Source organism: Festucalex cinctus, chromosome 18, assembly GCF_051991245.1.
Source record: "Festucalex cinctus isolate MCC-2025b chromosome 18, RoL_Fcin_1.0, whole genome shotgun sequence".
Classification (NCBI taxonomy): Eukaryota; Metazoa; Chordata; class Actinopteri; order Syngnathiformes; family Syngnathidae; genus Festucalex; species Festucalex cinctus.
In genome coordinates this window covers 18,017,225-18,030,551 of record NC_135428.1, presented here as the reverse complement: position 1 = coordinate 18,030,551, position 13,327 = coordinate 18,017,225, and the positions used below count along the sequence as shown (strand labels likewise).

The 13,327-nt window shown below is 39.1% G+C and overlaps 1 protein-coding gene across 2 annotated transcripts in view; it reads left to right on the top strand.

The window, feature by feature from the left end:
- Window positions 1-12,251, top strand: part of LOC144006754 (glutamate receptor 4) — a 114,333-nt gene extending 102,082 nt beyond the window's left edge. Inside the window, exons 14-16 of one of the 2 annotated variants that reach the window (XM_077505772.1) lie at window positions 84-198; window positions 6,228-6,365; window positions 11,152-12,251. In XM_077505772.1, the coding sequence (XP_077361898.1) occupies window positions 84-198; window positions 6,228-6,365; window positions 11,152-11,316 (418 nt within the window). In that variant the 3' untranslated portion in view covers window positions 11,317-12,251. The remainder of the gene's footprint in view (window positions 1-83; window positions 199-6,227; window positions 6,366-11,151) is intronic. The other variant, XM_077505771.1, reaches the window with a different exon arrangement.
- The last annotated feature ends 1,076 nt before the right edge of the window (window positions 12,252-13,327 follow it).

Genomic DNA, 13,327 nt, shown 5'->3' with positions numbered 1-13,327 from the left:
ACATAAAATAACATGTCCTATGATGTTATTTATGTTATTTCCCCTTCCTCCTCCTCCCCCTACCCCGCCCCTTTGGTTTGAAGAACGCCGGTAAACCTTGCCGTATTGAAACTGAGCGAAGCGGGCGTCTTAGACAAACTGAAAAACAAATGGTGGTACGATAAAGGGGAGTGCGGACCCAAGGACTCGGGAAGTAAGGTCAGTCCATCAGGGGAGCCTCCACATTTTTTTTTTTTTTGTCTGTCTTTTTGTGTAACGCTGTCACTCGCCGCCTGCGGGTGGCGCTGTCGCGTTTATTACAGCGTGAGGCGTTTAAAATGAGAGAAGTGTGACGAGGCATGACGGGTACAAGGCATGGCACAGCTGACGGAATGTCACCAGCGGGGCATGCTCGGACCTTACACACGCTTGGATGTCAGTTTTTTTTTCCCATACTCGGGATGCATGGAAACGCAATAATGTGGGGCGAAAAAATGACTAATAGTTTTTTGGGGTTTTTTGGAGGTTTTTTTTGTCAAGGGGAACAGGAAAAGATCACAGATACAACACAATCACTATAATGTATTTATATTAGGGGTGTTCCAAAAATGTTAAATCTAAATTAACTCATTTGTTCCCAAAAACGTATAAATACGTTCTGTTTTAAATGTTTTAAGTGTCCCAAAGACGTATTTTTACGTGTTTTTTGTTTTTGTTTTTTAATGCTAGAGCATACAGAAGGCTTTAATGCAGCCTCTCAAATGCAGTGAAAGGGTGAAAAAAAAATAGTAATTACAAAAACGGCCAGCAGGTAGCATCAGAGTATAAGAGATCAACTAAGGCCATGTTGAAAACTAGTGTTGTTCCCATACCGTTTTTTGGCACCCAATTCCAATACCCAGTTTTGCAGTATCGCCCGATACCAATACCTAAGGTTTTTTTTTTCCTCAACATGAAAAAGCTGTCCTGCCATTGGTTCAAAGCATTCAAGGGCCAATAGGATGTCTTAGATCGGCATGCAGTGAACATGTAACATATCAGTGAATGTCGTGCACGAACAAGATGCTGTATCCAAAGTCCTATATTAGCCTTGGAATTAATGGTATTGGCATGTTACTTGTTAGTAGTCACCGATACCACTGTTTTAATGCAGTATCGGCCTCTGCCGATACAACAACAGTATTGAAAACAAGCTCTTTCCCCACAAATTCGAAGTAGATTCGTGAATAATGATGAATTTTAGCTATATTCTAATGCTAATTGTTGCAAAACGGAAACAGGTAGAAATATACTTTTTTTTCCTGATGAAAGAAGTGTCTCTTAGTTTCTTTTGGTCGTTCCATGTTTTTATTGCAAAATAACAATATTCTGTGGGCCTTGCAAAAATCAGTCAAAATCCAGTAAAACAGCCAAGAGTAAAGGTGCTTTGACACTTGCACGATTTTGTGGCACGAATTGGCACGACTCGAGTCGTGCCAGTGCGCGAACTAGTCGTATAGTGGTGTGAAGTGTACGTAAACCCGTCGTGACTGCGTGCCATGTCGGGGCAAAAATTTTGAAATGTTCAAAATTATTGTCACGAAAAAATTTCGCGACCAGGTCGTGAACTATGCGCAAACTGTTCGTGAACTCGTCGGGACGATGCGGGAAGGATGCACGCCAGTGCGTGGCAGTGCGCGCCTCGGATGGGCCCCGCCGGCGGCGCACCGAGAAGAGAATCAAGCTTGACTATACTAGAGGAAGTAAAAGTCGTAACAAGGTTTCCGTAGGTGAACCTGCGGAAGGATCATTACCGGAGAGAGAGGGCAAGCGAGCCCGCACGGGCAGAGGCACCTTCAAACGAGAGGCCGAGGGCGTGCGGCCGTGGATGAGTCGGACTCTCGCGGAAGCTCCGACCGCCGGGCCGGAGCCGTGGGGTCGCGGGGAGGCGGCCGGGCCGGCCGGCTCGGTTTGCACTCCCCCCCAGTCTCCACGTCCACTCAACCTTGGTCTCGGCCCGGGGACACCCACCGCCAGTGCCAGTGTGGCCCCGCCACCTCAGAACCCGACAGTCGACGGGTACGCAACTGGGTTGGGGAGGCCCCCTTTTTATATGGCGTGTCCAAGTCGGCACGACACCGTGCGAATTGCGCCAACTCGTCGTGCAAATGCGGGAAGTGCATAAACTATGCACAAACTATACGTGAACTTGTCGTGCCAGTTCGTGTCAATGTGGACACGAATGGTCACGCATTCAATGGCACGACTTGCCACCACAGAATCGTGCCCAAAAGTCGTGCGCCGCTTTAAAGGGGGTTGCTTCAGTGAAAATGGCTGGGAGTGAATGAGTTTTTAAAAAAAAAGAAAAAAAGAAAAGAAGAAACCCTTCGGACGATCCTTAGCAAGTAGCACTTTGTTGTCAATGGAACCAAAGTTACGTGCAAAAAATAAAAACAGATTTTTGATTTTTTTTTTTTAAATGAGGCTGAGTATAAGAAGCAGTTGTTTGTGTCAAGGGGATTAATTTAACAAGGGCAAGATTTTTAAAAATGAGGCTGTGACAGCCCAAGGTGACCTCTGGCAATTGGCTTATCATAGTTGGACAAATCGTCGCTGTCAGGCAGAAACTTTTTTTTTTTTTTTTTTTTTTTTTTTTACAAATCCATATCATTGGTCTGTCATCTGTTATTTGTATGCAATTCTTAACCATTCCAAAGTCTTGAAAATAGCTTGATAACAAATCTATTAACTGTCTGAGAAGTGTCATTTAAACCGCCTTTTTGTCATTCTACGGGAGCCGTGCAGCATGATGTCACCTCAAGATTGAAAGTTTTTTTTTTTTTTTTTTTTTTTACATTGTGAAGATGGAAACATTTGAGTGAGGCCTTTTTGTTTCTAGACGAATTGACATCATGCAAACAGATTCCTTTCCAGCGATTGTTTGAGATATTACAACACTCATGGCTCTAAGACCTTTGGAAAACAATGTTGGGAAAGATAGTTATTTATAATTGTAATTATGAAGTATTAGAGCAGGGTTCTCAAACATACAGCCCACGGGCCAGAACCGTCCCATCAAGGGTTTCAATCTGGCCCGGGATGATGGAGCACAAAGTGCATATTTTCACTGAAAATGAGTGTTGTTGCTAATTTTGTCCACTGGAGGGCACACTGACTGACACCCACTTCAATGATATTCTGAAATTTGTTACTCAGGATTTGATACAAATATTATGTGCTCATTTTTGTTCAGAAAATTCCAATTATTCAGCAATAGAATAAAACTAAATGGCAATATTTTTTAAAAATGGATATGTAATTATTTGCACAAAAAAAGCTCATATTTTAACCTGTTATTTATAGCTTATTAGACAAACTGGTCCAGCCCACTTGAGCTCCCACTTAGGTGAAAGTTGCCCCTGAATTAAAATGAGTTTGACACCCGGCTATTTGATTTCTTTGGGTATCAAATTAGCGATTGAATATGATTTTGGGGTGGTGGTGTGTTGATTTTAACACTTAAAAAACTTTGGTGACTCAAGCAAGGTGCAAGGTTTTTGCCTGACATCCACAATAAGTTCTGTCAAGGTATTTATGTTAAAATGCAAAAAAAAAAAAAAAAACTTTCAAAATACTCCTTCTAAAAGTCTTAAATACATAAATGGTGGCATGACAGGCAGTTGTTGGCGTCAAGGTGATGCATGGAAGTGATGGAAAAATCTGATCACATTGGCGTACCTGTGAGCATGATGGATTCAAAGCATGCGGATGAAGAAACGCTTTGGATTTTTGGTTTAGCGCAAATTTGCGATGCATGCAAATGACATCACGGCGGTGAGAGCGAGCATGACCGGCAGATGTTTGTGTCGAGGTGTGATGTGATGTTGTTAAGGGGATTGGTTTGATGAGCAGGAAAAGATGAAAGAAATGAGACTGCAGCAGCCATGCACGCTCATGTCAATTTTTTTATTTTTTTTTATTTTTTTATTTTTTTATTTTTTTGCCGTTTTGAAATTCCTGCTTCATTTGAAGTCATTTGGCCACGCTCTCTTCGAGATGTCTGAGACACTCAGAATTTTAAAATGGACTGAATCATTCCATGTTTGCGTGACAACAGTGAAGTCTGAAAAATAAGTAGCAGAAGCGAAGAAATTGAATCTGTAAAAACATTTGTGTGGGAAAAAAAAAAATCGAAAAGCATAAGTCTTAATCATTTCTATGTTTGAGTCACCAAAAATGGTGGCCTAAAAAAATGCTCAAAATGTTCATCTGTAGAAAGTGTGAACAAAAAAAAGGTTGTTTGTAAAAACTTGTCTGATCGCGAAAAACAAAAAAGTCTGTTACAACGGTTACATCTAAATCATGGGTGTCCAAACTATGGCCCGGGGGGCATTTGCGGCCCGCTGTCCATTTTTTAGTGGCTCGCGACATATGCTAAAAATGGCATTTGACTCAGTTCAAATATAATAAAAACAAAAATGTTTGGAGATGGTCACAGTCAGAAGGGAGGGTGTCGAAAAACACGGGTGGTTAAGGTAAAGGTTATATTAGTTAACAAAAACTAACGAAATAGCCAAAACTAAAATTCAAAAAACAATTTCGTTAACAAAATAAAATAAAAACGAAAATGCTTTTTAAAAAACAAAAACTGTGAAATTACATTTTATGTTTACAAAACTAGATAATTATAGCAAAAATGTACTTCGTTTTAAACTTTGGTGTGATATTTAGTAGATTTATTTTGATATAAACTGGAATAAGGACGTTTGAAAGTATGTCACACAGAAGTGACGTCATCTAAAAACAGCCAATAGCAAAGCACCTTCAGATGATGTTGCTCCCATTCTGTTTTTTTAAGTATTACACACAAGTAATCACATTTAAAAAACAGCTAATACTAATACTGAAACTAACTAAAACTAAACTAAAACGAAGCATTAAAGAACTAAAATGAATTAAAACTAACAGAACCACCCTGAAAACTAATAACTAAAATGAAAAATTCCAAAACTGTAATCAACCTACTGCCATATTACAAATAAAATTGTTTATATACTCTAGCATTTTTCTAAATATGCAAAAGCACAAATAAATTATTTGTACAATTTTTAGGACTAAACACAATTTCTCTTCATAACATTATGTGGCCCTTGCGTCCTTCTGATTTTCTGGATGTGGCCCTCAAATGAAAAAGTTTGGACACCCATGATCTAAATGCTACAAATGATAATTTAGCTAAAATGCTAAAAACATTTGCATTTTAAGGTACAAACCATAATCTGTAATAACAGTTAAGAAAACAGTAGTCTGAAAAAACATTTACAAGTACGGTAAACATGACTGTTCTGTCAATATTCGCTAAACAAATGGTAAAAAATGTTAGCCTGTAAAAGCGTCAAATTCTGAAACTGTAGCCTGTAAGAATAGACTATTTATAGAATATAAATAGAATATTTACATCTAAATGGTAATAATGGTCATCAGTGAAAACAGACACACAAAAAAATTCACTTTGAAATTCTTCATGTAGTGGTCTGTTAAAAAAAAGTTTACTGTTTAAAGAATTTAAAGTGTAGTAGATTTTAAAAAAAAAAATTAAAAAAATAAATTAAAAAAAAGCGAAAAAGTCCAAGATACTCCCACAAGTGCACAAGCGCTAGCACTATCTAAGGGCGGATGAAGGGAAAATACCGCGGCCAAAATAGCAGACGAGGAGGCAAAATGGCGGACCTGGCGTAACCATTGTAAAGTTGAAACGCCTTCAGGTTGAGTGCGCCTTAACTCGAGGACTCTCTGTTTGTGAAAACATTTACTTTTAAATGTAAACTATAATTTAACATTAGCATCTAAAAGCTAAGGGTGGAAAATTATAACAGTGAGAAGGTACTCGTGTCAAAATGTTTATATGTAAACAATACGAACAGTACAGTAGTCTAACATTTGTCTGAATGCTAAAAACAGTCTGTAAAAAACAAAATTAAGATTGAATATAAGAAAGAAGTTACAAAAAATGTCATAAACACATACTGTAGCTATGTCGAAAAGCTAATATATTTTCCCCGATATTTGACACTATTTTTTTGTATTTGTTTGTTGAATGTTTCTTGCTAGCATGGCTACACGCAGTCCGGTTAGCGTGTTGACGAGTGTGAACATTCTCACGTCTGCGCATGTTTGTGTTTGTTTGCATGACATGGCCGCCCGCCCCTGCCCTCCACGCTAACGCTTGTGCTTCTTCTTCTTCTTCTCCCCCCTCCAACCCAAACAAGGACAAGTCGTCACAGGCCCTCAGCCTGAGCAACGTGGCGGGGGTCTTCTACATCCTGGTGGGGGGCCTGGGCCTGGCCATGCTGGTGGCCCTCATCGAGTTCTGCTACAAGTCCCGCAACGAGGCCAAGAGAATGAAGGTGGACCCCCCGCCGCGACCCCCCGACAGCCCCGCCCCTAGCCCCCCGGCCCCGAGGCCCGGCATCCCTAACGTAGCCCAACTTAGCGAGGCATTCGGTGGCTACGTCGCCAATGACGACGCTGATGACGTGTAGTCCACTTTCTTGTATACAAGATTCCCCACCAATACTAGCTCCCCTTTCAAGGTTCTGTAAGTGACATCCGCCCGTACACCCCTGACCCTTGACGCCGCGCTAGCTATGCTATGCTATGCTATGCTACGCTACGTGCCTGTCGTGACCAGTGGCTTCGTCCGCCGTGTGCTCTTGTGGCGTCCTGGTCTTTTCTCGTTTGCCCGTAAAACAGGAAGTGGCCACTTGTGGAAAGTCGTTTATTCCATTTGCTACTAGTCCGCCAAACTCTTAATGTGCTAGTACACTGTCTGTCCTCACTATTAATTCAGTTCAACGCATTTGTAGAACAACTTGAGTGCACTAGAATGATCTTAACTTAGTGTTTATTTCCTGACTCATGCCTTATACTACTGGAAGACATTTCTGTGCACTAGTAAAACGTGGGTGCACTAGTACAACCACTTTCTTACTAGTGATACACTTTTTCACTAGTCGACCAACAGATGGCCCATTCGTAGAACATATGTCTTACTAGTTTGCCCACTAGTGTATGACATTTCTGAGCACTAGTAGAAAAATTGTCTAGTAATGTTTTCCCACTACTGTATGACTTGTCTGTGCTCTAGTAGAATGATGGGGGTGGACTAGTAGAATGACTGATGTTTTTCCCACGTAGTTCTGTGACAAGGGTTTACATTTTTGCCATTAATGTATTTTGCACACTAGTAGAAGGATGTAGTTTTTTTTCCCACTACTGTATGACATATCTGCACACTAGTCGAAGGACAAAAGGTGCACTAGTAGAATGACTGTCTTACTAGTGGTATTTTTTTTTAGACTTACTAGTAGACCAACAGTGGACGCATTAGTGGAACGTATGTCTTACTAGTTTCCCACTAGTGTTTGATATTTCTGAGCACTAGTAGAAAAATTGTTACATTACTAGTGATGTGTTTCCACTACTGTATGACATGTTTGTGCACTAGTAGAATTATGGGGGTGGACTAGTAGAATGACTGAGTAGTGATGTTTTTTCCACTGCAGTTCTGTGACAGTGGTGCACTAGTAGACTGTCTTTATAGTGATGTTTTAGCCATTAATGTATTTTGCGCACTAGTAGAAGCAATGTCTACTAGTGATGTTTTTCTACTACTGTAAGAAATGTGTACATTAGTAGAATGACAAAATTGCACTTGTGCCATACTTGTGGGGGGGGGTTTCAATGACTGTATGACATAGCGCACTAGCCAAAAAACAAGGCAAGGCAAGTTTATTTGTATAGCACATTTCATACACAATGCAAATCAATGTGCTTTACACAAGGAAAGACAACACATAAGCATCAAGAAACAGTAGTTAACATTCAGAGGAAGAAAAATAAATGAAAATAGGTTACAAAATTTACTAAAAAGAACATACAATAACAATCTTAAAACATTATTCAACAAACGTTAAAACATTTAACATAAGGAAGTTTAAAATAATAATTTTAAAAAAACACTTAATTAAAGCTGTTTAAAAGTCCCTAATCAAAGGTATAAGAAAAAGCAAAGTTTTTAACCTGGATTTAAAAGCATTTACACTTGGGGCTGACTTCACTTTTGTTGGCATCCTATTCCATCTGTGTGCAGCATAATAGCTAAATGCAGCTTCACCATATTTGCTTCGAACTCTGGGTTCCACTAGTTAACCCAAGTCTGTAGATCTCAGAGCCCTGCTGGGTTTGTACTCAATCATCATTTCTTGGATATATTCAGGACCCAAACCATTTAGTGATTTATAGACGAGTAGCAGAACTTTAAAATCGATTCTACAGCTGACTGGGAGCCAGTGTAAATCCTTAAGTACTGGAGTAATATGTTCTGATCTTTTTGTTTTGGTCAGAACTCGAGCTGCAGCGTTCTGAATGAGCTGCAATTGTCTCAAGACCGTTACAGTAATCTAGTCTGCTGGAGATAAAAGCATGGATAAGCTTCTCTTGGTCTGCTTGAAGCATGCAGTCCTTCAGTCTGGATATGTTTTTCAGCTGGTAAAAGGCTGTTTTAGTGATGAATTTAATATGATTGCTGAAGGTCAGATCTGAGTCTATTAGTACCCCAAGATTTCGAACTTGGTGTTTAGTTTCTAAAGACAGTGACTCAAGCTGTTTTTTACAGCAATCCTCTTTTCTTTATTGCCGAAAACAATGAGCTCCGTTTTGTTTTCGTTCAGCTGAAGGAAATTTTGGTTCATCCAGTTGTTAATTTGCTCTAGAGAATGACACAATACGTTAATAGAACTGCTGTCATTTGGGGATATTGATAAATACAGTTGTGTGTCATCTGCATAACTATGATAGTCAATATCGGCGTTCTGAAGCATTTGACCCAAAGGTAACATATACAGACTGAACAACAGGGGTCCAAGGACTGACCCTTGGGGGACCCCACATGTCATGGCCTTTCGATCAGATTGAAAATTTCCAATAGTCACAAAGTAACTCCTTTCCTCCAAATAGGACCTGAACCATTTAAGGACTGTTCCATTTAACCCCACCCAAGTTTCCAGCCAGTCTAACAGTATATTATGATCAATCGTGTCAAATGCTGCACTGAGGTCCAACAAGACGAGCACTGATACCTTCCCTGCATCAGTGCTCAATCTTATATCATTCAGTACTCTAATCAGAGCTGTTTCTGTACTGTGATGAGGTCGGAAACCTGACTGGAATTTATCCAAAAGTCCGTTTAAGCTCAAGAAATTGCTGAGTTGATTAAAAAACCACTTTTTCAACTATTTTGGTTACGAAGGGAAGGTTTGCGATTGGTCTATAATTTGCTAGCAGGGAGACATCCAGTGTTCTCTTTTTTAGAATGGACTTGACGGCGGCTACTTTCAGACATTTAGGAAGCTCACCTGATTGAAGTGAGCAATTAATTGCAAAATTGCTATTGTGCCATACTTGGGGGGGGCCTCAATGACTGTATGACTGTCTTACTAGTTTTCCCACTAGTGTATAACATTTGGAGTAGAAAATTTGTCTTAAGTTACAAGTGATGTTTTTCCACTACTGTATGACATGTCTGTGCACTAGTAGAATGACGGGGTGAACTAGTGGAATGACTGAGTAGTGATGTTTTTCTACTGCAGTTCTGTAACAGTGGTGCAGTTTTTTTTGTTTTGTTTTGTTTGTTTTTTTTTAACTACTATGAGAAATTTCTGTGCATTAGTAGAATGACAAAATTGCACTAGTGCCGTACTTGCATTTTCTTTTCCATGACTGTATGACATATGCGCACTACTGGAAAGACAAGGGTGCACTAGTATAACGACTGTCTTATTCGTGATATATTTTTTTCTGCTACTGTCAGACATTTTTGTGCATTAATAGAACGATGGGTGCACTAGTAGAATGCCTATCATGCTAGTGTTTTTTTCCCCACTCCTGTCTGGCATTTCTGCGCACTCAGCGAGGTGACGAAATAGAGCTCTAGATCCTTGAGGTATTTTGTTGAACACATTTTCCAGAAATGTGCACTTGGGAACTGCTTACATTTTTTTAAGGGGGTAAAAAAAAAAAAAAAAAAAAAAAGACAAGTCAGGACTCGTTATCGCATCGTCGTTGGCATGGTCACAAATTGGCTTTTCATTGGACAACTGCTGTCTTTTTGTCCCACGTGTGTCTTTTGTGTCCCCCATCAAGCAGCCGAAAGCGTCTTGATTCGCGTCACTAACTGCGGCAGCTTAAGTCAGCTTAATTCCCAGTTTGACCTCCCCAGCCTGCAACTGTGAAATCATGCCTGTGTTGCAATATTGCAAATGTTCCCGACGTTTGTCAAACCTGAAGACTGTTTGTTTATTTCACCTTGAAAGCAGATTGGAGTTTTACATGTACACTTCTTCATCAAAGTAACACTTTTGCCGAATGTATTCTTGTCAGTCTTAGGTGTTTTTTTTCAAAGTGATATGCCGCCTCCTATTGGTCAATTCCAATCATGACAAGTCAAGTCATCTATCGTTTCTAAAGCGCTTTCAAAACAAATGGTGCTTAATTCTGGTCGTTCCGTATACATAATTTAGAATAAATACTTTTGATTTAGGAAAATTTTCTAAAATGTTACCGAAACAGTTTTAGTTTATGTTGGTGGCATATTTAAAAACCGGTGGACGACAATTGCAGGGGTCTAATGCTAAAAATGTCGAAATAAATAAATAAATAAAAACTGTTTTGCGTGTAACTGGAATAATTATACAAACAGGAGTCTGTAAAGCAATGCTAACAACAGTCGTCAGAGTTGTCGGTTGCCATCGAGCAAGGCCGGTAATTGCTTAGGGCCCCTCGCCAGCAGGGGGCCCCAGAAGGTCAACAGATTTGACATAGACCGTCAGGTGTTTTTATGTTTTCCTTTAAAAAAAAAAAAAAAAAAAAAGTAAAGAAAAATGCATAGTAAGGCAGATTTTTTTATTTAACTAGTTGTTGTGTAAAAAAAAAGTGTCAAGTAATCAATAAACGCAAACTTAAGTCTTTTTTTTTTTTTTTTTTTTTAATATAGGATAAGTCTGGGTTTTTTTGTATGTTTGTTTTTTAAGGTTGTTTCTTCAAACTCCAATCTGCACTTATCTTAGCTTTGACCCACCTGACGAAGGTTTTTTTTTTTTTTTTTTTTTTTTTTTTTTTTTTTTTTTTTTGCAGCTGACATTTACCGAAGCCATGAGGAACAAGGCCCGCCTGTCCATCACGGGCAGCGTGGGCGAGAACGGCCGCGTGCTGACGCCCGACTGCCCCAAAGCCGTCCACGCCGGGCCGCCCCTCCGCCAGAGCTCGGGCCTCGCCCTGGTCTCCTCGGAGCTCCCGTGAACGCCAAAAACCTCTCAAGTGCCTTACGTTTCATGCAGGAGCGAACAGCCGGGAACACTTTGTTTGTTTGTTTTTGCTTCAAACGAGCAGCCAACACTGTTGAAATCCCAATGAGGCTCGGAAGCACTCCGAGGGGGACACCAATGGGATACGATATCATTATTTATGAGAAGCAGAAACTGCTTTTTGGATCGTCTTTCCCAAGAGGAGGCGTTCCAAGGACTCTTGATATCAACAGGCGAGAAACGTCGCCCAATTTCAGATTTGTATCCATACGACAAATTAAAAAAATAAAATAAATCTATTGATATTGAATACAGGAAACTGAACATAAGTAAATATGTATATTGAGTTAGGGTGTACATAAGACGACCGACCGTGCTTGCTTTTTAAACCATGTACAAAGATTGTGTAGTGGCCACGTTGGTTTTTTTTTGGTTTTTTTTGTTTTTCTAACGGCAATAATAATGACAAAAAGGTAGCTGCCTCGTTAATCGTGAATTGATCAATTTGAAAGATGAATGTCTGCCCCCTTCTCCTGAAACCCGCACTGTGTTGAGTTCAAAGGCAAAAAAAGATGATCTGTGAGGTGGAAATAGAACTATTTTTTCATTCTTTATTTTTTTTCTACCAAAAATAAACAGGAAAAAAAAAAGTCAAGTATTAACCTTGTAGCTCTTTTAGTCACGTTTGTGTGTGGAGAGTCCAAACAATAACGGCAACAGATCACCCGCCATTTTCTCTCTTTAAATGTGGTCTGAAACATTTCTGTCAGTGTGTTGGAACATTTTAAGGGGGGTCGCAGCGATTTCCGTTTTTCGCTCTCATTGCCTTTTATTTGTCTTCGCGTCCATCTTCACACTTTATGACGTCTTCGGGTTCCAATTGTACGTTTTTATTTTGGATCTTTTTAAGTAAAAACAAATCATATTAAACGGTGTCTTGTGGTTCTTGGACTTTAGTAGATTAGATACTCTACTTTTTCAGATAGTGTCACAACATAGTGAGTTTTTTTTTTTTTTTTTTCATAAATAAAACGGCTTTTTTGTTTGTTTGTTTTTAAAACAACCATGTAGTTGGGCTTTTTTTTTTTAAGCGCCCATAATATAATGCGTTTTTCTAAAAAAAAATACAATAAATAAATAAGGCTTTTTTTTTTAATGACCTTTTTTTTTTTTTATATATAAAACCATGTATATTAAAGCAACCTGTCATACTGTCAATACATAGTCATTTTATAAAAAAAGAAAATGGTTGTAAAAAAAAAGAAATCCTTAAAAAAAAATGTCTTACCATTAGTCAGTGTTTCTGAACCGTGGTCCTGGGGCACACTATCCAGCCTGTTTTCCATGTCTCCTGATTTCAATGCAGATGAGGATTGTTATGAGGCTTCTCCAGAGCTTGCTCATGAGCTGTCATTGGAATCACCTGCAATGGGAATGGAAAACTGGCTGTATTGTGTGCCCCGAGGACCACGGTTGAGAAACACGGATGAATAGTACGGCATTTTTATTTATTTGTTTTACGCCCATGTGTGTTTTTTGTTTTATTTGTTTGTTTGTTTTATAAAACGACTATGTATGTTAAGTCCTTCTCTTTCTTTTCTTTTCTTTTTCTTTTTTTCTTTTTTTTTTAAATAAAACAGACTGTGTATAGTTGGGCTTTTTTTTTTTCTTTTTTTTTTGGGGGGGGGGGGGGGGGGGGGGTAAATGACCATGTATCGTAAGGCATTGTTTTCTAAATGACTAGGTATAGAAAGGCATTCTTTGTTTTTTTGTTTTTGTTTTTTTACGACCATGTAAAGCAGTGGTGTCCAAGTAAGGCATTTATCTAAAACAAACACGACCATGTATAATAATGTGTTTTTTCTTTCTTTTTTGGGGGGGAAAAAATGACCATGTATAGTAAGTCATATTTTTTATTTTTTTGTAATAAAACGACCATGTATAGGAAGGCGTTTAGGAAAACAATGACCATGTATTGTAAGGCGTATTTTTTTATTTTTTTATTT